We start from the raw sequence: 22,396 nt of genomic DNA, 5'->3' as shown, positions 1-22,396 counted from the left end.
TTTCTCTTTGAGCCGAGCGGATATCGTCTCTGATAAATACAACTATGTTGTCTCTGGAAGTTGAATTCAAAGATAATTACTAAGAAACACAGATCAAAAGGGAATTCATTAGATGACGCTTCCAACCGCATCTGATCTATTCTGTTTTGTATCAGACTCTAAACAGATGAGAGTGGCTCTGATGGCTCTTGTCAAGTAACAAGTACAAGTAATTATAAATTCATGGACGTGATTAATGATACTTGAAAAACAAAAGCAGGTTTACTTTCTGCTGCTATTGAAAAACATGTAACCTTGTGCCGTGCTGAGATAATCACACTGATTGAAACATTCAAGAACATCGAGACAAAAAGGTTTGATTCAGTGCCGTTTCGCTTTCCTCCATTTACTGAGTAGCTTCAACAAATAAGTAAAATAAGCATGTTGAGGGGAAATATAGTAAAACACTGTAAATAGCATTAACCATGATTCAAAATTGTAATTTTTATGCTTTAAAGATAGTTTTTTTTTAAAAACGGTGAAAATCAGGTCGTCATACCGAGCATGTCCTCCGACACGGGGGTCCGCAGGATATCGCCGGTGAACTCGCACGCCGTCTTCTTGGCGTCGATGCCGGATGTTCCCTCGAACACCTGAAGGAACAGAGACGTGACGAGCCATTAGCAAACAACTTTGACCTGCAGCTGAAGCAAAAAGGAAAGTCACAGTATCACTAAAGTCATTATAGAGTCTCCTCTAAGAACATTGAAGGATTTCCAATTTCCAACAGATGTTCATTTCACACTGAATCCCAAATGTCAACCCGCTGGAGGTCCGAGAGGAAAATTGGAGTTATGCTCCGGGGGACAAAGGCGGCGCACAATGTCGTCGCTACCGGGGGCTCGGCACAACTTTTAAAAGCCGTTGCTAGGCTGGCAACCCGTTATCAACTTCATAATGAAACTCTTGTGAATGGCGGCGTTCGTCATCAATAGATGGGCCACCTCTTGCATCTTGCGTGTCATTATGTTGCCGAGCTGCCCGCTCTTGTTGCTTCAAGCTTCGGTGCTCGCCGAGCCCCCCTCCGGATGAAGTGTGAGACCAAGCAGCTGGGAGGTGGGGTCAAACCAAAAGCTGCTCACCCCATTCACACTTCATTTGCTGCAATATTGTCTCTAAAAGAGATGCCTGCATGCAGGCGGGTTAACCGTCTCACGCAGCATCGGAAGCTTCTAGTGTCGACTTGTGTTGAAAAGTGGTTGCCACTGATGGCAACAAAAAGGTCCCGAATCGTTCGCCAAAGTCTCAAAAAGGCGACTCTCCCTGCAGCAGTCAGCTGATGTCCGTTTGAATCCCTCCCAAGGCCAACTGGGTGAGTAAACAGTGTCAACATCGGCAGTGCAAAGGGAAATCTGCATTCCAAATTGTTTGGGAGAAATTCCCAAAAATAAAACCGGAAAGAATCCAACAACATTACGCTCGGCGGCAAACTTTACCTTGCCATTTCTGCCATACAGAAAACAACTTCCCACAAAGACCAGAGCCCACAATGTGTTAACTTCTCTCAGTGCTCCGACTTCGCTTCCCTGTCTCTCAGCTCCAAGCCCATTGGTTCCTAATGAAGACAACAATCTGTATGCAGCCTGTACAAGTGGAAGGTCACTTGAAACTTCCTGCACCCACACTGTGAGCTGAGGCTTTTCAGCGCCGTAGGACACCTCCTGCACCCATTAGTTCAACGTTTTAATACCTGCATATTCATAGAAAGTTTCTATTTTTTTTGCATGAGGGTGAAAGTCGTGGGCATGAGCTCCTTGCTGCACGCCGGGCTTTTTTTTTTAGACACGCATACAAGTTAAAATATCCTCAACCTTTCAGCACCATTCATCAATTTCACATTTGCTGAAGGCAACCAATCAAAGAAAGACTTCCTGTTTTGATGCCAGTATATGTGGTAGAAAATGACATTGAGATTAGTGAAAGTTAGCCTGGTAGCCTCAGAAAAGGCTCCTTTAGTTCCTGTGGCTTTTAACAACTGCGACTAGCGCAGGAGCAAATTGTGTCTTTGTTGGGGATTATTTTCGCGCCGCAATAGATGCCAGCTGGTTTAGCAATTTTGGATTTTGTTTCTCACCTGGACCACCGCCTTGCTTCCGATCACCTCCAGGACCTGGCCGCTCCTCTTGGTGCCATCCGGCAGGGTCAGGTGAACAATCTCGGCGTACCTGGGGAACTGGTTTTAAAGAGATTCAACACAGTGGTCATTTACATTGGCGGTATAGAAGTAATAATATGAGATGTTTAATCAAGATGGAACATCCTCACCTTCACATTATCCAGGATCACCAGGGGGCCGTTTACACCAGACACAGTAGAGTAGGCTGAAAGGTAGAAGAGTTCATTCATTTGTTTATTCCCACAGGCCCCGAGACATATCGCAGGCAATACCGACAATAAACCAGCTGAAAGCCATCAATCCACATGAGAATAAATTGACATCCTCACAACCAACACTGTGCATAATCACAAGATGACCTTTCTCTCTGAGATTTAAAAACAGCTTTTCATGGTCTTCCAGGCCCAAATGTCAAGAGGAAGGCAAAATGTCAGGAAAAGAAATGCTTTAAAATTCGCTTGTATAGTGCGTACAATTACACAGGCATGTGGTTAGTCCCGAGCCTCACAATAATAGAAGACTAATTGAAGGGTCATCATTGATGAAGGTTAGTGAAAATAGCCTGTGGCCTTACCAAAATCATAATAAATGCAGCATAGTGTACTGAAAGAACATACTAGAAGTCCATGGACACAGCGCATCAAATATGTGAGGGAAAAAATCTGCCAATTCCCTGAACTTGAGCTGCGGTGTTTTTCTTTAATTATCAATAAGATGAAGCGGCGATTTGCTTCTCCATTTGTGCTCAGAGCTCCCCCATTTCCATCTGATAATAGAGGTCATTTCTTGACAAATGCATACCGTTCTGTGATTGGGTCATTGTGAAGAAGTTTGCCAGTATTTCTATCAACGTCTGAGAGAATTTGAGCATGAACTTTAACAGGTTACACGTACTTAATGCGACACAAAATGGGATGAGACAATTCTTTACACAGAACTAGCTATTATCTTTGCGCAACAATTCACAGCGAACCCTCTCTTTGTTACCTCTCTTTGAATGGCATAAAAAAGGTAAATTGAGGCTTAACTTCCAGTGAAAGTGGTGGTTAAAAGTTAAAGTAGAAAGCAAAACACCAGTTGGATAATTTTCTTAGTATAGCACGATGATTTGTGAGGCCTAAAATAAGAAGACGTGTGAAATTGTTTGCTTTAATTGAAGCATCATAGAGTGCTGCAGGGATGAGGTATTTTTTTAAAGCCAATGCAGGAGGTTAGCGTTGCACCTATTCCCTCCAAAAATATATCTTTCAGCAGCTAATCATGAACATCCATCATGAAATAAAAGAGCAACAACCAGATGCAGACAGATCCTTGTTTCAACAGGTCCAACGTGTCCTTTAAATAGCAGAGTCACCTTCAGGTTGACTCGTCAACAAAAGACAGCAGGGATGGATGACTGAATGAATTGAATGAAGCGGTGACACCCGTTCTGCTGGAGTTGACAATGCTCCCAAACCTCAATAAATTCTATCACTTAAACGTCAAAATAATGCTGTCCGACTGAGCACAACTCGAAGCAGCAGCTTGCCAACGAAATGACAATCGTCCACGCTGGCGTTGGCCCGTTTGTGCTCCAGGTTATCGGTGCAGCCGGGCGGCTTGTGAGGCCCTTTGACCACACGTTAACCACAGCAGCATGCATGCCGGGGGACTGATCCCCACGGTTAATGAGGGTCAGCGGTCGGTCAGAAAAATAATTTAAAAAAGAGTCTAAATTAGCATCCCTACTCGGACACGGAAGCCAATTTAAGTCGAGTTTGCGAGAAATCCATTGACGCCGCCGCCGCCGCGGTCCCTGTGCACATCTGCAGAGCGCATTGTTTCCGCGGGGTTTTCCATCGTGCTCGGGTGTTCCTCTTTATGTGTGAACCGTCAATCTCGGGGGCCGATATCAAAGGCACGAGGAAATTAGAGCAGACTGGTACGAACATGAAGCACCATAGCTTAGCGGGGTGCATCCACTATGCCACTAATTAGGCAGAGGCCAACAAAATAACCTGTCAATGAGCTACAGTATTGCAGCCATTTCCCACACACACACACACACACATTTCACGCTCTCCTAGCCAGACAGCCAGTGTATGCGTGTGTTGAGGGTGGAGTGGGAGGTGGTTTGGCAGAGACTATTGAGAGAGCAAGAGAAAAGATGGCTCAAGTGTGATGATAAAAACCAAGGGCATCACAAATATAAAAAAAAGAAATGTCCTCTCCAAAATAAAACGAGTTTCTCTAAACAGCCTTCCTTTATCTCGGGTCCTGCCTCAGGGCTCACGTTCTGCTGAATGACTCACGTTCTCACACACATTTCTGTTTGTTCTACAAGACCTTGCTCTGCCGTTGGGGGGCAAGTCACTGAATGGGAACGTGGTTTAATGATTTAAACTAATAATAATACATTTTATCGGTAATGCACTTTTCATTGAAAAGGAATCTCAGAGTGCCACAGAGGCAGTACATCGTAAACAACAACAAACAGTTGCATACCCTTTTTTAATTCATAGGTGACAATATTGTTGGAGCCAAAATGGAGTTTATTGTTTCAGGGAAGCACTGGGTGAATGCAGTTCCTGTACTTGAACACAGGGTGGCACATTCACGTCGGGAGGAGATCTAAGGAGCTGCCAGGTGACGGGGACAGGTGTGTGGATAGTTTTTAACCGTGCTCGTGTCAACTTGAAAGCGTTTTATCTTGGAATAAATGGATAAAAGAGACTAAAATACCAGCTAGCATTAGCTTATCACCAATGCTAACTCTGAATATCGACCCAGGTAAACACTGGGTGAATGCAGTTCCTGTAGTTAGACACAAGGTGGCACATTCACATCGAGAGGGCCTATAAGGAGCTGCCAGGTGATGGGAACAGGTGTGTGTGGACGGGAAGCACAATAGTTTTTGACCAATGCTCGTTTCAACTTGCAAGTGTTTTATCACGGAATAAATGGATAAAACAGACACATCGCCCTGGACATTGGACGCGTGTTCTGCCACAAACAAATCCAAACATGTTATCTAATATTTCAAATCGGTTAAGGTTTGAGTCACTACTATTATTATATTAGGTATTTGCCAAATTTGAGCTAAAATACCAGCTAACATTAGCGCATCACAAATTCCAACATCGGCCTTAGAACTCCAGCATCCATCGAGCTGGACATTTAAAAAGACAAACGTGTCAGAGTTTTTTAGCAGAAGAACAACATTGTTATAAGAAATCATTAATATTGCGATATATGATAAATCAGAGGATTTCCTTGGTCAAATTTGGCTAACTAAAACGTCGAGAGGATGCAGTAGATCAGTGGTTCTCAACCTTTTTGGAGTGATGTACCTCCTGTAAAATATGCTTTATAGGTACCTTGTAGCCAGCGCAGAGCATTCTTGGTTGAAAAAAATGTGCCATCATTGTCTGATTTAATATAGAATATATAGAATTCAGTTTATTGACATACACTTATATTAAATACAGGATATTAGAATGGATGTCGCTTTCACATATTTTGTAAATCTCAGTACATCAGCTGCTACTTCTCAATAGTTTGTTTTGTTTTTAAGGTTGATTCTTGTTCGTAAACGCGTCAGCCATTTTGGTGGCACGGAGTCTGAAGTGTGTGTAATAATTGAATGGGCAGGTCCAGAGGGATTAGAGGCCTAACCTCGGCCACATACAGTAGCCCATCGGTTTATGAAAGAAAAAAGATCTTCACGGTACCCTCCGGCGTATAACTGTGATGTTAAAAAAGAAGTGGTTTGCTCTCTCATTTCACAAGATAACGATTGCTCAATGGGCTATACGGCCATTAGGTGTGAAGTAGCAACATTTCCCATTAGGTTTGGAAAACTTTCTCCACCCCTCTTTGGCTACTTCAGCTCAAGTGCAGCAGTCCCCTGGCTTGGCATGCAACAGCAGTATGGGTCACCCTGCAGCCTGTTCAGCTGCCAGAGCCCTTTGTGTACAAAGATGTTAATTGGTCCTAATCCGCCACTAGAAGCTGTTTTGGTAGCCTGACCTCGCACCCTGAAGGACACCTTGGTGTGAAATACTAAAGAGCCCATTCAAGTGCCAGAGAAAAGAGGCACAGAGCATTCCAACACAATTCAATTTCCCAGCTGAAAGAGAGAGAGGGAGGAGGAGGAGGGTCAGAGCCGGGATGGAGATGGGGTGCATCATCGTTCTGACAATAAATGAGCGCTACAAAGCAGTCGCTGCTGTGATGTGCAGCCTTACAATCACGTCTTAGCCTCTACTTCAAGGGATTCCCACAGCCCCATTGGACATGGGAATGCTAATTGCCTCAAACCTACGACCCCACCAAAACACACACACACACACACACGGTAAAATGACTGCAATCCTCAGACTTTACGTGTTGTCGATGTCACTTTTCCATTGACGGATGATGGTTTACGATAGCGCTACGCTAATCTGAAAGCGACAGTCAACCACAGGGCCGTAAACACGTCTGTGTGGCGCTGCATTTATTTACCCTCCTCTCAACACGTTGGTGATGGGTATTGACAAAGAATGAATACCAATGTACCCATGGCACAAGAGCAGATACCTGAAAAACTCTCAACCGATCATGTTAGCCGCGAGAGGGAAACCAGAGCAATGGAATAAGTAAAATGGGGCCAAGTTCCACAAAGCAAGTGAAATGCATTTAAATACTTTAAGTACCTGTTTTGTCTTTATGCATCAATGCCAAGTGAGACGATTAGCTAGATCCACAGCATCCAATGCTCTCCCTTTCCTGAACCTAGGCTGTTCTAATTGTGACTTAGTAGTAATTAAAGTACATTTACATCGCGCCTTTATAGTCTTCCGACCACTTAAAGCACTTTAACACCAGAAAACATTTTCTCTCACACACAACGTGGCACCTGTTTCTCAGCCACCTGGGGTTCTGACACCTCGACTTAGACGTGTAGACTTCAGGGTCCAGGGATCGAACCACCGATCCGATCGGTGGACGACCGCTCTGACTAGTTAAACATCAAACAGTATTATCCTCAACGCGTCCTCTTCTTTTATAACACTCTGCACTCCCAATCTGTGGTGACGAATGCCACACGCACTGATGAAAATGATCAAAGACTGAACGGCCTTTTTGTTCCGTTGCTGTATTTTTACCATTTCAATGACTCTGGGTCCAACCTTCAGGTAACCTTCTGCAGGAACATATTACTGGCAATCATTAACATTTCAGTCCTGGTGAATTTAGGATTCTATTAAATTGAAGAATCCGGGGAGCGTTTGATGATACATGAGCTTGAAGTTTGGAGAAAATTTGTAAAGCGAGTGGCCGTCGCTGCCGGGGCGACATTCCCGCTGAAGCTAGGGCGCAAAATGTCTTCGCCGCTGGAAGAAAACGCTTCCACCCCGAAACTTGCGAAGAGCGGAAGTCAACGGGAGGCAAATGTTAGTCTTTGATCCTTAACAGAGTTTTATTTAATTGCATTTTGTAACTACAGTGTGAAAGATTTGATCGATTATCTCCTTTCCATTGTTAAAGGACGGGTCAGTGTCTGCTGAAGGCGATCAGGAAGCACTGAAGCGCCTTACTTTAGCACTTAGAGAATTCAAACTTCCAGGTAATTTCATTCAATTAGAAACCTTCCGACGCAAAAAAAAAAAGACTTTGCCCGCCTGTGTGTTGGCACTGCTATAAAATGACGCAGGTGTTTAACCCTGTAGGTACGCAGGTACTCCATAAAGAGGACTCCCTGCCTTTCTGCACTGATTGAGAGGAAATGTAATCAGGCTGGAAAATTTGCGAGCAGAGTGGGGCCTCCTGTCTGCAGGGCCTTTTTGCTTGTGGGTAGTATAGTGGAGGAACAAAGCTGCCTATACAGAAAAGCAGCTGGTTAACACAACAGCTTCATTACAGAGGTGGTGGGGTGCTATGGGAACAATGGCTAGAAGCACCGGCTTTGACAGAGCAACAGTTTCCAGACGGTCGCTGTGGTTGAGGCACATTTCGGCTCACCGGGTAACCTGCTCGCTACACAAAGCTTTTCATACTGTTTCCCCAATTATTCCCCATTAAAAACAGTTATAGGCTAGGCTCTGTCACAGTTCACATACACCAGTTTCATGTTCAAAAATCACATACAAATAAAGACTTAGAAAACACCGCAATTTACGGCACAGTGCTGTCCATCCTTTGGTACAGTGAGCGGGAGAGGGCCCTCTAAAAGCACCAATGGGCAACTTAAGAGGTACCTAAATACTCCTAAATTAGCATTTGCACCGCATTACAGTTAGTTAAGGAAGCCTAGCATGGGCTACCTAAAATTCAGCACCATGGGAATAGCTCAATATGTCGAGTCATCGGCACCGCCACAGCTGGAGCAGTGGTGCAAAGTATACGAATACTAAAAAAGGTATCGCAATACCCTGCAGTTCATTTTCTGGGTACTAATGAGAGCTGTGTCTATGCGCTACACTCAGCTTCCATTGTGGCAGTGCCAACCAGTCTTTTTAAATCTCATATGCACTCTGTAAATACAAGTGCTCTTGCCGACATGCGGCTCGTCGTCAAAGCAGACTAAATGTGCCGGTGAAGTACCGTAGCACAGGGTTAAGAGACGAGCCTACGCATATTATGAAGGTAATACAATAACACTGAGGCTCCTTAGTCTGAATCAAGACGGCAAACTCTTTATTGATCCCACCTTGTCAAAGGCGTTACCGCTTCACTCTTTTCGTTCTTACCTTTCACAATAATTGCCCGACCCACACAGCGTCTCGGCTCACGAGAGGGAACTTAAATTCACTCAAAGCGTTTCGCTAAGAGGTAACTCAACAATATGGCTTACAGTTCGGCTCGCACGCGTCAATGCAAGGATGTAACCTTTAAAAAAGCAGCCGTGTGACAAGGTGGAGAGATGTGAACGTGTAAAAAGACCATCTTACTCACAACTAGTACTAAAACCAGAAAGCAAACGCTTTTAATGAAGAGAACTATACAGGGTTCATGCACATTGTGACCAATGGATCTCCATGGCTTTGAACCAAATGTCCATGACTTTTATTCATATTTCCATAATTTATCTAAATTTACATGACTTGTATTCTTATTTTCATGACTTTAAATCAAATGTTCATGAGCAAACATTGTGTGAAATGTGTGTGTAAACAGTAAAAAGTGATAAAATGTAGTATTTAAACTAACAATGAGGATTCAAAGCAGACAGTAAACCTTAAATGACTCAAATGAATGAGAGACAATAGTTTGATTAAAAGAATAAACATTTATATAGATGCCTGTATGTATGCTGCTGATATTTTGAGCCTCTTTCTTTTAAAAGCAGATTCATCATTTATAACTAAATGAACGTCATGAACACATGAATATAACACATTTACACAACTTTTAGACTTTCCCAGGCCTGGAAATTGGCATTTCATGACATTTCCAGGTTTTCCATGACCTGAAGAACCCTGACAATAATAAATAAATCGTATATAATATATATATAATACATTGTTTTCATGTGAAGCAATGGCTCGGTGCCACTTTATATGCAAGCACAGGTTGAATCATCACTGCCGCTATGGAAATTACCCGACTGATACATAAGGGATTTTTCTTTTTTTTGCTAGACAATAGGGACTTCTCTAAATGACCCAACAGCTCTTAAGATGAAGCAAAATGTCAGGAAATGAATGAGGAGCGGTCAGCGAAGCAAGAGTACCGTTCACGTGGACGGGTTCCTGCTCGTGCAACAGACAGAAATGGTGTCAAATCTTTAGCCTACATTTTAATGTTCTTTCATGAAAAGAATGGCAAACGCCCACGGAGAGTCTTTTCTACTGACAAGCTAGCTGCTTAAGCCTAATTAGAATGTGGATTATAGAACTGTTACAAAAATAACATTGATTTTATAGAAATGACTTTCATGGTGACAGATGAGACATTTGTTTATCGTGACTACATTATTACCATTAATTAAATCCTCACAAAGAAGTATAGCGCCTTGCTCTATGTCTTTTCATAGCACTAAATGACAGAATGCACTACTAAAACAAAGACCAGCCGTTTCGTGGGCTAATAGCTTTTGTCGCATTTGACATGAGAGAGACAAAGGCCTCTAAAAAGAAAAGACTTGGTCTGATGAGAAATCTCTTTATTTGTTTATTTTCCCGCTCGGTCTTACAGCAGCTTTTCAATGGCTGCCTCCTCTCTTCAATAAGCCAGAGAAAAAACACCTCAACACGGTGATCTTATGGACCGCTGGATGCCTGGGAAACGGCTCCACTGAAAGGTCAGAACTAGTCTCTGGGGTTTCCCTCGCGACACACCGAGGTAGCCGTTAGCTTTAACCCAACGAGGACCGGATGATCCTGAGCCCATCTGCAGCTGTCGTGGTCTTCAGGCCGAGGCTTTCCAACCAGAGCTGCCAACACTAGTTTCACATATTTCAAGACCATTTTACAGTCTTAAAAGCTGCATTCTCTCTCCTGACAACCAGGGGGCGACTCCTCTGGTTGTATAGAAGTCTATGCTTCATGTATTAAAGCTGCATTCTCTCTCCTGACCACCAGGGGGAGACTCCTCTGGTTGTATAGAAGTCTATGCTTCATGTGTTAAAGCTGCATTCTACCTCCTGACCACCAGGGGGTGACTCCTCTGGTTGTATAGAAGTCCATGCTTCATGTATTAAAGCTGCATTCTACCTCCTGACCACCAGGGGGTGACTCCTCTGGTTGTATAGAAGTCCATGCTTCATGTATTAAAGCTGCATTCTACCTCCTGACCACCAGGGGGCGACTCCTCTGGTTGTATAGAAGTCTATGCTTCATGTGTTAAAGCTGCATTCTCTCTCCTGACCACCAGGGGGCGACTCCTCTGGTTGTATAGAAGTCTATGCTTCATGTGTTAAAGCTGCATTCTCTCTCCTCACCCCCAGGGTGCGACTCCTTTGGTTGTATAGAAGTCTATGCTTCATGTGTTAAAGCTGCATTCTCTCTCCTGACCACCAGGGGGCGACTCCTCTGGTTGTATAGAAGTCTATATAAATGACTACTTCTCTCTTGATGTATTCCCTCAGTAAACATTGTAAACATAAGTCTATGTCTCAATCTCTAGTTTCAAGTCTTCTTCTATACATCATGATGTTTATTTCTGTTGGGAAAAACATATTTATCTTAATTATAACTGTGAACTTTTCCATGACACAACGTTCAGTTTGGGATCTACTATTTCTGTATGTTCCGGGCTGAAGACAAAACACATAATTGTGGTTTTTATGGCTAAAAACAAATGTATGGGATGACGAGAGGAAGGTTCACTATGAGAGCAAGACGTCATGAGAGCTTCTGTGATTGTGCGTTTCATGCATTGAAGAGGTACCGCTCCACTCGCTCGACTTGGATATGCAATTAGTAACACGTTGCATCTCTGGCTCTGCTCCTTTGCAAAGAATAACTGGCCTAATTATTGATTTTATAACCGGTGTCGAGGACCAATTTTACAAATTATGGTCCATTTCGAGTCAAACAGACTATAAATCAGGGAATGCTTGAGGTCAGTGCTTTTGTGTACCCCTGGTGCTACACAAAAGCACTCCAGGGGTACAGAAGATTTGTAAAAATATACATATTTAAAATTAGCCTCCATTAAGAAATCTTTTAAAAATAGTTATACGTGTAACTTAGTTGTATATATTCTATATTAAATCAGACACTGATGGCACAAATATGTTTTTTGCGGCGGATAGGGGGTACTCGGCTGAAAAACTATTTTACAAGGAGTACATTGGCAAAAAAAGGTTGAGAACTGCTGCTAAAGGCCCCCACCAGAGCTGTCCACTGTGTGTCCATGTCACTCCTTTGTATTCCAGTGATTGTAACTTCAATTCATCGGTTGCAAAATAAAAAAACACCACAACGGCCATAATCCAAGACGCCGAGCCAATGGGCAAAATCTTCAATACATCGGTCTGCAAACCAATGAGTGATGTCACCATTACCACGTCCACCTATAGACAGTGTTTGGTTACTCCCAGTCAAGTGCTTCAATGGACATGGCCCTCAACTTCCACGAGGAATAATCCTCACAATCGCAATCTACACGACCGTAAACCCACAACCGAATTCAAGGGACGAGTAAACGTCTTCCGACCATTATTCACATTATTCACACTGAGAGGCTGCCATGCAAGCTGCCACTCAGATCTAACCATTCACACAGCTCAGGAGTTTGGGATTAAGTGTCTTGCTCGAGGACACAGCGACATAACTAGTAGAGCTTGAACCGTCGACCCTCTGATTGGACGACCCTGCTCTACCACTCAGCACAGACGGCTAACTTAGCTTAGCATAGCAGTTGTTAAAACGGCAAAGCAAGTCAGCGTTCTTAGTCTACTGATGGACTCGATACAGTTCGTCACATGTGATTCACAGACCAAACAAAAGAGGAAGTGACCACTGAAACAGGAACAGGACCCCTCACTCGGCTCAGCAAAACAAGTAAAAAAGTTACGCTCCATAGTTCACTGCCAACTGAAAAAGAGTACTGTAACTCAGACCTAAAGACATAAAAAGCAGTATGTCACACTAAAGGATCTGAATCTCGAGCCACCAGCAGGGTCCTAAAACATGCTCGCCATATTGGGAATGCAGCACATGCAGTGTTTGAGGAGCATCTAAAAGGTTTCTCAACAGTTAGTTGAGATAATCTTCTGGCTCTGAATTGACGCCCCAACATCAGAACGGACTGCTGCTGCTTCGAAACATGTGTGATGGGCAAAAAAAAAGGCAAGCCATTCAGCAAATAAGGAGAATTTTAGAAGTAAGATGATTAGATGTCTTAAGGACGGGGGTTTTATCCCATGTTGCATGCTCTATGCTCCATTAAGTCATTTGCTTATACTTTGCTAAGAGGCTTTCAGTCCATGCTTGCCTCTGACACTTAGCCAAAAGAAAGAAAAACAATGGAAAAAAAATTGGGCTGGGCACGCTGACACGTCATAAATGCATTATCAATAATCCATTAACACAATAATTACTTAATCATGCATTAAATGCACAGACGCATTGCTGTAGCATTTACTGCGGAGCTACTTAGCTGTCAGGGATAAGAACTTCAGTCAGGTTTCACTTTAAAAAATTACACTGAACATGGACAAAAGAAGGGGTGGCTTGTCCCTCACAGGGACCCTTACTACTGAACATAGACCAAAGAAGGAGTGGTTTGTCCCTCACAGGGACCCTTACTACTGAACATAGACCAAAGAAGGAGTGGCTTGTCCCTCACAGGGACCCTTACTACTGAACATGGACCAAAGAAGGAGTGGTTTGTCCCTCACAGGGACCCTTACTACTGAACATGGACAAAGAAGGAGTGGTTTGTCCCTCACAGGGACCCTTACTACTGAACATGGACCAAAGAAGGAGTGGTTTGTCCCTCACAGGGACCCTTACTACTGAACATGGACCAAAGAAGGAGTGGTTTGTCCCTCACAGGGACCCTTACTACTGAACACACTGTTTATGTTGTTCCTGATAAAATACTAAAGTTTCTTCTGGTATTCAAAAGCATAATCAAAGTCGCGGTCAAGACTCATCAGGTCCGCACAGCAAAGTGACAAACACCAACATCTGTGAACCTCAATGTGTTGATTGAAATATTGTCAACATGGGCATAAAATAATCCATGAGACCAGCGCATGAACACCACTAACCACAGAGGTCACCACAGTAGACTACGCTTCATGACATCAAATTGGGCTTTGATACCAAACAACTATTAGAATAATTAATCATAATTGACTAATTTAGTCAAAGTAGCATCCCTACAAGACAATAATGACTAAATGCAAATGACTTAGGTGGACTTATTACCCCCCCCCCCCCCCCCCCCCCACAATCTAATAATAAAATAACTAAAAAAATATGTTATCACAACAGCATTGCATTGTTGTCTTCAAAGTATGTACGGCTTGATTTTCTATTTAAAATACCCTCAACGCTGTGGCACAACAGCCCAAATATAAATCTCACATGTTTTACAAGACCTGGTATACATGTACAACTATTTGTACTATGCATTGTAAATCCCAATGTTTATGGAAAACACTAATTTCCTAATAACTATTACAATCAACATAGTTAAACCTTCCAAGTAACACTATTTTAAAACCATACAACCTGTATTCAAATATTTAAATAACAGATTTCCTCAACAATTGTGGGTTTAGTTAAACCAAAAATAAAAAAACAGCCCTGCTGACTGTCCCTCTCATGTGACCGGTCTCTCTCATCTCATGTGACATGTCCCTCCCACGTGACCTGTCCCTCCCACGTGACCGTCACATGAGCAGTCGTCCCATCTGTCGCCAGTCTTTTCGTCTGTAATATGCTGAAGCCAACAACATTTGGAAGGAATCAAATTATTACAGTAACACCATCGCAGTATGGGGCGTTCAGGAGACAGTGAAGCTGGTCTTCCACGTTCAACCCAGCTCTCACATTAAATACAAACACTCAATAATTCATGCGCCATCAAATCACCTGACTGTCAGCAATGTTGGCCAATCCACTGCGCTAGTAGCATTTTGCTAACGGTAGCTGTGTCGGACTATAGCAGTGTGCGCAGTCTTCGCCACAGTGACAATAGTGCACGAGTCCCTAAACGTACATACGACTACTAGTGAGACTACGCTCCGTAAAACAAATGCATGCAGTTAAAGTGGAGTGTCACGTGAGATAAAATGATGACCGATGACTTGGTGCAGGACTGGCCACTGTTAGCCGCAGCTAGCATGCTAGCTCAGCTGATTTGCTGTGCTGCACCAATGGTATATATATCATTTAGCTGGTTTTATAAAGCGAGCTTGTAAAGCAAACGTCAATGGCAGATGTACTTCTATGCCGTAACCTTAACACACATGTTTCCCTCAGCGCAACAGCGGCTAACGTTAGCTTGTTTGTAGTCGTGATGTGCAAAATTAGCGTGCTAGCTTGAAGTGTGCTGCATTCCCTGTCCCCTGGGTATCCAAAGTGCTGTATTGACAATGCGTGTGTTTTTTCATGAACATGGTCACATATATCACACATTTAGCATATGTTTACAAAGCAACAGTAATGGAGTGTACTATTTCTCATCCATCTGGTCCATCTGACAGTGCTGCTAACGTTACATACATAACTAATACAATACATTACGGTCCTGGATGCTAAATAATACGTATTAAAGATGAACCGTTACAAGGATAGTATGGTACGCGAGTAATCCACACAGTATACTTGTCATTGAATGCAGCACAACAACCTTGTTAGCCGCTAGCTACAGCTGCAGCTACCTCAGGCTGCTAACGTCACTTACTGAGCCGAGGCTGAGAGATGTAGTTTCGGGTCACAGCCTGGGTGTGTGTCCGCGCAGCCGCCGCCAAGCCGTTGATGTCCATCGCCCTGTTTGATACCAATGTTGCCATCGTCTGATGAGGAAACGGGAAACCCGAGGAAGCTAACGTTGGTCGATGTGCCTTTTCTAGCTGGGTCCGAATAGCATAAGTGACAGTCGAGCGATGGTCATGTGACACGGAGGAACCGGATGGAGCTGACTGATGGGCGCGCGCATGCGCAAAGCGTATGGGTGAGTAACGTTAGCGCTCTAGGTTTTACCTTTTAATCACGTGTTGCCAGAGTAAAGTGTGTAGTTATAACAATGACAATATAATACATACATAAATATATAGCCACTTGCATATGCTGTCATTAGATCCAGCGACAGTTCTGCTGCATTAGAAATGAATAAAATATGAATAATTTGCTTCTACTTCTTAATGCAGCAGAACTAGTTTCTGGTCGTCAGCATCACAGCGTGTATGTTTTTCTCATAATAATGATATATATATATATTTTTTTAAATCGATATGCAATTGAAGCACTGGATGTGGTAAACCTGATATAATACCTGCAGCTAAACGTTTCCACCAACTGACATTATCACAAAATCTGGCATCAGACATGCCTGTAGTGTCATCGCTGTCGTGAGAAATTCCCAAACTCCCTCAACATTATTGCCTCATGCAGTTTCACTGACAGGGATTAAGCACAGAGAGAAAGAAAACGATGAACTTGTAAAAGATAATGAATGTGAGTGCTGTTTCTGTCCCAGGAGAAACAGCCAGTGTCTGATGACTTTGTTGTTGTTCTTAATGAAGCCGTGATGTGAAAAGATGACGCTGAACATCTAAACAGCTGGACCTACTTTCTAGTTTCGGCATCCACAGACAGCTGCAGACTTCTGCTGGTCATGTGGACGTGCACGTGGTTCCATTCATACAACAATAGACAGTTCGCGTTGCACATTTCCTGCTCCACACACCCGACACACAATAATTAATCATCCTTTTTGTAATGTGTTTTATTTTATTTAGCATTTTCAACACAATAGAACAATCCTTAACATTTAAATAAACATAATACACATGAAAATATAGTAAATAATCAAAACAGTAATATTAGTATCAATAGTTTAGCAGCGTATAGCGAGGCTAAACGCTAACCTTTACAGATATGCACATCTACAAATGCTCATACAAATACACAACCATCCACATGCATACCTGCATGTACCTTTTACACATGCACTCCACAAGGAGGGTTCAATGAGGACGGAGGAGAGGACCCAACAGCTAAATTAAGTTCAATTAAATTATATATGCAGGAAATATTTCATATGAAAAGAATAACTAAAGTAAAATGAACTGAAATGAAAGTAAACTGACACAATCCATCTTCTTCGTATCTATTGTCATTTGTACATTTGCAGTCATTTCATTGTGTTATCATTTTCCTGGCAATCATTAAGAGTATACACAAAATACTCCTCAGATCGCTGTCTGCTGAATCTTTCCCAAACCCCTGAACTCAAAAGATTTGCGCGTGAACTCCTATTTTTCCACATTTTCTCCAACATAATGAAGCCGAAGGATCCTTCACATAGGAAGAGATTATAAGTATCTGAGTTTTAATTTCCAGTCCAATGCTTTCCACAATTGGCTACGGACTCCTTTCTGATATGTTGCACATATCTCACAACGTTTTATCTTCAATCATAACATTTCATTCCAATTCCCACTTTCCCTTGATGTTCCCTGTGTTTTGCTATTTGTGGGAGACGTGGTTTTTAGTTGAAAAAGGTTTTTCTGCTATACTAATAAAATAGCCTTCTATTACATCAGGGTTTGTCTGTCTGTCTTAATGGATGTAACATAGTGTCTCATTTGAAGGTACCTAAACAAATCCTCTGATGGAAGTGAATATTGTTCTTGCAGCTGAGAGAAGAATTTGAGTTCTGTTCTGTCAAATAATTGATTGATATTTGTAAGACTTTTACAGGCCATCTTCTACATCCACTGTCCCACATAGAGGGAATTATATGTTGCCTCCCAGTGGCACAGCCCTCGACCTCCTTTACATTTGGGCAGAATCAATGTTTTGAGCCTCATCCTCGGTCTCTTTTGAGTGTAATATATTCAATATTCAACATGTTGAAGATAGAAACCGGTACTGCCACAAATAGGGACTGAAACAACAAGAGGAGTCTGGGTCACACCTTCATCTTCACCGTCTCCGCTCTACCAAACAATGAGAGAGGAAGGATTCAAGTCCCAGCGGGGTGAGCGCCGCCGTGGCGAGGCCGACAGAAATGTCACATTTCTTGTTTGTCCGACGGAGCTCTGTTTCTCTGCTGCGACTCGTGTCCTGGCGTCCCCTGAAGCCTTTTGCATGCCTTTCAAAGACAAATGGAAACAGGAAATGAACGCTGGATTGCCGATTTGAGATAAAAGCATCAGCTCGGCTGCCTTTTTGAGATTTTACGGGAATTGCTTTGTTGATAAGAATTTAAAATCTGACGGATGTTAGATAATTGCAGCTGGCAGAAGTGTATATCTCTGCTGTATCTGGGCTGTGTGTCTCCCTCAGTGTTTCTCTCTCACACAACCAACACAATGTATTGGCGAGTGAACAGTTGAGTGACAGGTAAAATTACATGATTGCTCACATTTTCCCCTTAAAAATTCTTAGTTTGCCGTTTTTCTCGGGGTTTTCTTTTCACGGGCGCGTTCTCATTTGACGCAGCATGTGCCGCACAATAGCTCGTAAGCGGCTGTTTGAAGATGACTTTGAACCGTGCCCCGCTGCACAACCGGCACACTGGCATCGCACACAGAAAGGCACAGCTCGCTCTCTGATGGCGGAAAAGCACTACAGACTGAAGTGGTGAGCGCCGCCGCGGTGAGGCCGACGGGAACCTCTAGAGAGCTCATGCAAACGTTTCAGGACGCATGCACAAAAAAAAAAAAGCTAATTAATGCAAGTGAAGGGCTTCTGCCTGCAGGAGCAGTGCCCTCATTTTTTAAATTTGTTTTTTTTTTGTCCCCTGAGTCTTTTTTGATGAGTTCACATGGTTATGCTTTCCCTCAAACTCCTCAGATTAACCCATTTAGGCAAATATGTATCATCATGTTAATGCATTCATGTTGTATGTCTGCTGCAGCTGTTAGAGGGGTCACACAGTGTCCTGAAATATGAACGGTATGTTGAATTCAGGCCAGCACTCCTACCAACAACATCCACACTGAGTGACTCCACAGCCTTCAATATGAGATGTTGTGTCTTGGGTTTGAAATGTTGAAAGGCTGCACGTCTGACCTTCATGCAGGAGACCTACCGTGCACGGCGGCATGATTCCTGCAGTGTCAAGCCGCGTGATTACATATTGCACAAAGAATCCATATTGTCATGCTCTGAAGTAATGTGTTTGTGTGGGGCAAGCTGGTGCATGGGCCCATCAGTGTCCTGTGAGTGGCCACTAACAGCTAGCTGCAGGCGGACTACGTGATCGTTGGACATTGGGAGAATTCAGCTGCCATTGCACGGCAACATCTGGCCCATGTACCCTAGAAAAATGGAGGGTGTTCCTGAAGAATTTTTCGCAATTGGTTTTAATGTATGCCAGCTTGTGTTGGCCATATTTTGTGCGTGAAGAGGAAGACAAATTAACGTTTATCTATGTATTGACCAAGTCATTCTTTGGTCGCCTTACCTCTAAGTGAGAATACATTCATGGACATGCAGTGGTCATGCAAAGTGGTATGGACTGTATTTATATATAGGGGTTGTTCTAGTCTTCCAACCACTCAAGGCGTTTTACATGTCAACAATCACTCATTCACAATGTGGCGTCCCTCTCTACTGCCTAACCTCCAGCAGAAGGAGCTGGAAAACAGGGCGGAAGCTGGCACCGGTTGGCAGGAGTTATCTTTCAGGGTTACCTACACTGTCCTCTCACCATAAACAGGAGGAAACCCAGATGAGGAGCATGAGCAACGAGAGACTGCCGCAAAAGGAGAACAGAAGCAATCGGAGAGCAGAAGGAAAACCCGAGGGAGAAACACAAGGAGCGTAAGCTGACACTCCTGCCTGACCTTACCTCTCCCCCCTCTATGTTTCCAGGAGGGCCACTGCCCCTTGAAGCTATGGCTGCCCATATCTAGAAAGAACATACGTTTTGCAAGCCCAGCTCCCTTTATCGCCCAAGAGAGCTCGTTGGCTGACGGTACGCTGCTCAGACCTCCCCTCCAGGAACATTGAATCACTGGTTGCGATACTGCAGAATCATCAGGTTGCCCTACAGATTCAATGCAATCAAAGTATATTTTTATATCTGGAAGGGATGCCCAGTTGGTGCCACAGAAACAGAACAATCTTTCTGTGGAGGCGTTGCCGGCCTCCAAGAAACAGCCTCAATGCCCACAGCGGCCTCAAGCTCCAGTGCACCCTTCCTTTGGGTCACATTGAGTTAAGAAAGACGTTGCTGAGACCTGCCAGTGCCAGCCCTGATGAGAAGAGACTGCCCCGCCGTGGCAAGGCACCTCGACAAGAAGTCTTTCTCTTGTCCTCGTCAAGCTCTTCTTCCAGTTGGAGTGTCGGCTTGGCGTCTCTAAAAAGACCACCGGGAGCCGGCTGGTTCCACTCCCTGCCATGCCAGCGTGTGAACTGGAACCCCTGCCATAGATCACGTGACCATCTTGGTCATGGTCCGCACGCTACCTGGTTTCCTAAAGTGGTCCATCTACGAACAAAGACATCGGAAGAGGTTCTCTTGTTTTTGTTCTCTTCTAGAGTTGGAACAGCAAAGGAAATTGTAATTGACCAGGGAACCACCCTCATGTCAAAAGGCCATGCACTACCTGTGGACGCCACTGCGCACCTCAGGCTAACCCCTGCAGCTACGTGTGTGGGTGATTTCCTGCAGCACCTTTACAACCTGAGCCTGAGGCAGGAAGTCCAGGTGCTGCTGAAGACATCGTGCCTGATCCCGGTACCAAAGAAGACAACTCCATCTGGTCTCAACGACAACCGACCGGCTCCCAAGTGATGAAGGCGCTGGAGAGGCCGGTCTTGGTCCACCTCCGACTGCAGGCGACGTCATCACTAGACCCTCTGCAATTTGTAGGAGTGGACGACGCCGTCATCTACCTGCTGCAACGAGGCCAGTCGCACCTGGATGGAACCGTTGTCTCTGTGAGAGTCACTATCTTTGACTTGAAATAGTGGCGAACAAAATAGTTGCAGTGTGATTCTGCAGATGCTTGCAGGACTTTGCTTTAAAACAGTGATTCATTCCTCATTTGTCAGTTTTGGGTACTTATCCCGTAGTGTACCTAAAGTAAATGGCTGTTGGCACACCCTAGCCCGAAGAAAAAGACCAGCAGCCAAACATTTTTCAGACATCTATGAAAGGTCCACCTCGGAGAATGATCAGTTTACGTACGTGCAGATAGACCATAGTTACTTTAGAGAAGTACCTCATACAACCAAACTTCCAATAATGTGAACTATCCCTTTAAAATTTGACATTGAATGTTAAGAATGTCGATGACTTGATACAATCAGTAGCTGAATTGTCCAATATCAATGTATTGTCTAGAGAAATGGTAATTTATGCTATTACCAAATGCTTGGAGGAAGTCCTGGGAAGTCAATAAGGTTGTTGTCTGTCCAATCATGTAGTGGATTGTCCTGTTGTTCCTTGATTAAGTGAATCATCCTGTTGGTGCTGCATGGCGACACAATGGTAAATTGTTTAATAGTAGTGGCCTCTCATTGTTTAAACTCAGAGCCCTGTGCATAATTTAAATGTCCTCTTGACACATCAACTCTTAAGGGTTCTAGCAGATGTATTCAGCTTTTACGATGAATTAAGTCTGGCATCTTCCTGAAAGCTAAACGTATGAATTTCTCCGTCCTGGAGGAGCGTTAAAGCGTCTCCAGTGTCGTTTTGAAGCTACGCTACTTGATTTGTCTCCAGTGAGACTCTCTTCAGTCCGTGGTCGCATTTGCGAGCCGACGCTTCCTGCGTACAAACAATGACCGTCGGCCGTTAAAGCACATGGCTCAGCTCGCTCTTTTGTCGGAGGAGACATTGAGCTGATGTCTAAGTGGAAGTGTGTCACTGCCTTTACTCGCCACTGCAGTGCAACCTGCTCTCCCTCCCTTGTGGTCGTGCCGCCACGTGATTGATTTGAAAATGACCTCTGATTGGCTAAGGCTGCAGTTCGTCACATGACCACTTGGAGCTCCAAAAGGGATTCGACCCCCATCGGTCCTCAGGATGAAACACCCAACTGTACAGCGGCACTGAGCACGTGTACAGCCTGGTACATACAACATGCTCATATCCCTGTTTATGACAACATTATCCAACTCACCTGTTCAAATGATCTGAAGGCTGAATGTTGTGCATCGTTAAGTGCGTTGTTGCTTTTAGTGCCGTCACAGTGAACTGTGAGCGGCCTCCTGCTGGCCAACGCTCTGCACTCCCACATGGGTTTGTAATGATGATAATTGCTTGTATTCATTTAAATTTGTGTGTGGATTTTGTTCACATTTATATCCAATCAGAACTATTTTAGTGTGCATTGAAAACTATTTTTGTGGGGACATTTATTTATAGTTATTGTCACAAAATACATTTGTGTGTGTGTGTGTGTGTGTGTGAGAAACTATTTGTTTCCACTACAGCCCATTGTTAGACTCTCTTTGTTGTTTCTGTTTTATAATTTCTTCATTTCACTCTCATTGACTGCCGTCGTATCTTTTCCTTCTTTTCTTGCAATAAAATAGATTTCTCGCGTCTCGCTGTTAACTTCTTAGACGGACCGGCCGAGCAAATTACAATTGATCAAACGAGACTTTAAACTTCTCACAATGAGCTGCTGTC

General features: G+C 43.6%; 1 protein-coding gene across 1 annotated transcript in view; it reads right to left on the bottom strand.

The window, feature by feature from the left end:
* Positions 1–15,706, bottom strand: part of atp6v1ba (ATPase, H+ transporting, lysosomal, V1 subunit B, member a) — a 32,973-nt gene extending 17,267 nt beyond the window's left edge. The window contains exons 1-4 of the mRNA XM_068568262.1: positions 15,485–15,706; positions 2,305–2,360; positions 2,114–2,212; positions 539–632 (exon numbers count right to left, since the gene is read on the bottom strand). Coding sequence (XP_068424363.1) covers positions 539–632; positions 2,114–2,212; positions 2,305–2,360; positions 15,485–15,593 — 358 coding nt within the window. The 5' untranslated portion in view covers positions 15,594–15,706. The remainder of the gene's footprint in view (positions 1–538; positions 633–2,113; positions 2,213–2,304; positions 2,361–15,484) is intronic.
* Positions 15,707–22,396: the final 6,690 nt, after the last annotated feature.

Source organism: Clinocottus analis, unplaced genomic scaffold, assembly GCF_023055335.1.
Source record: "Clinocottus analis isolate CAN_PGR_092001 unplaced genomic scaffold, fCliAna1.0.p SCAF_8, whole genome shotgun sequence".
Lineage (NCBI taxonomy): Eukaryota > Metazoa > Chordata > Actinopteri > Perciformes > Cottidae > Clinocottus > Clinocottus analis.
This window is presented reverse-complemented; position numbering and strand designations above follow the sequence as displayed.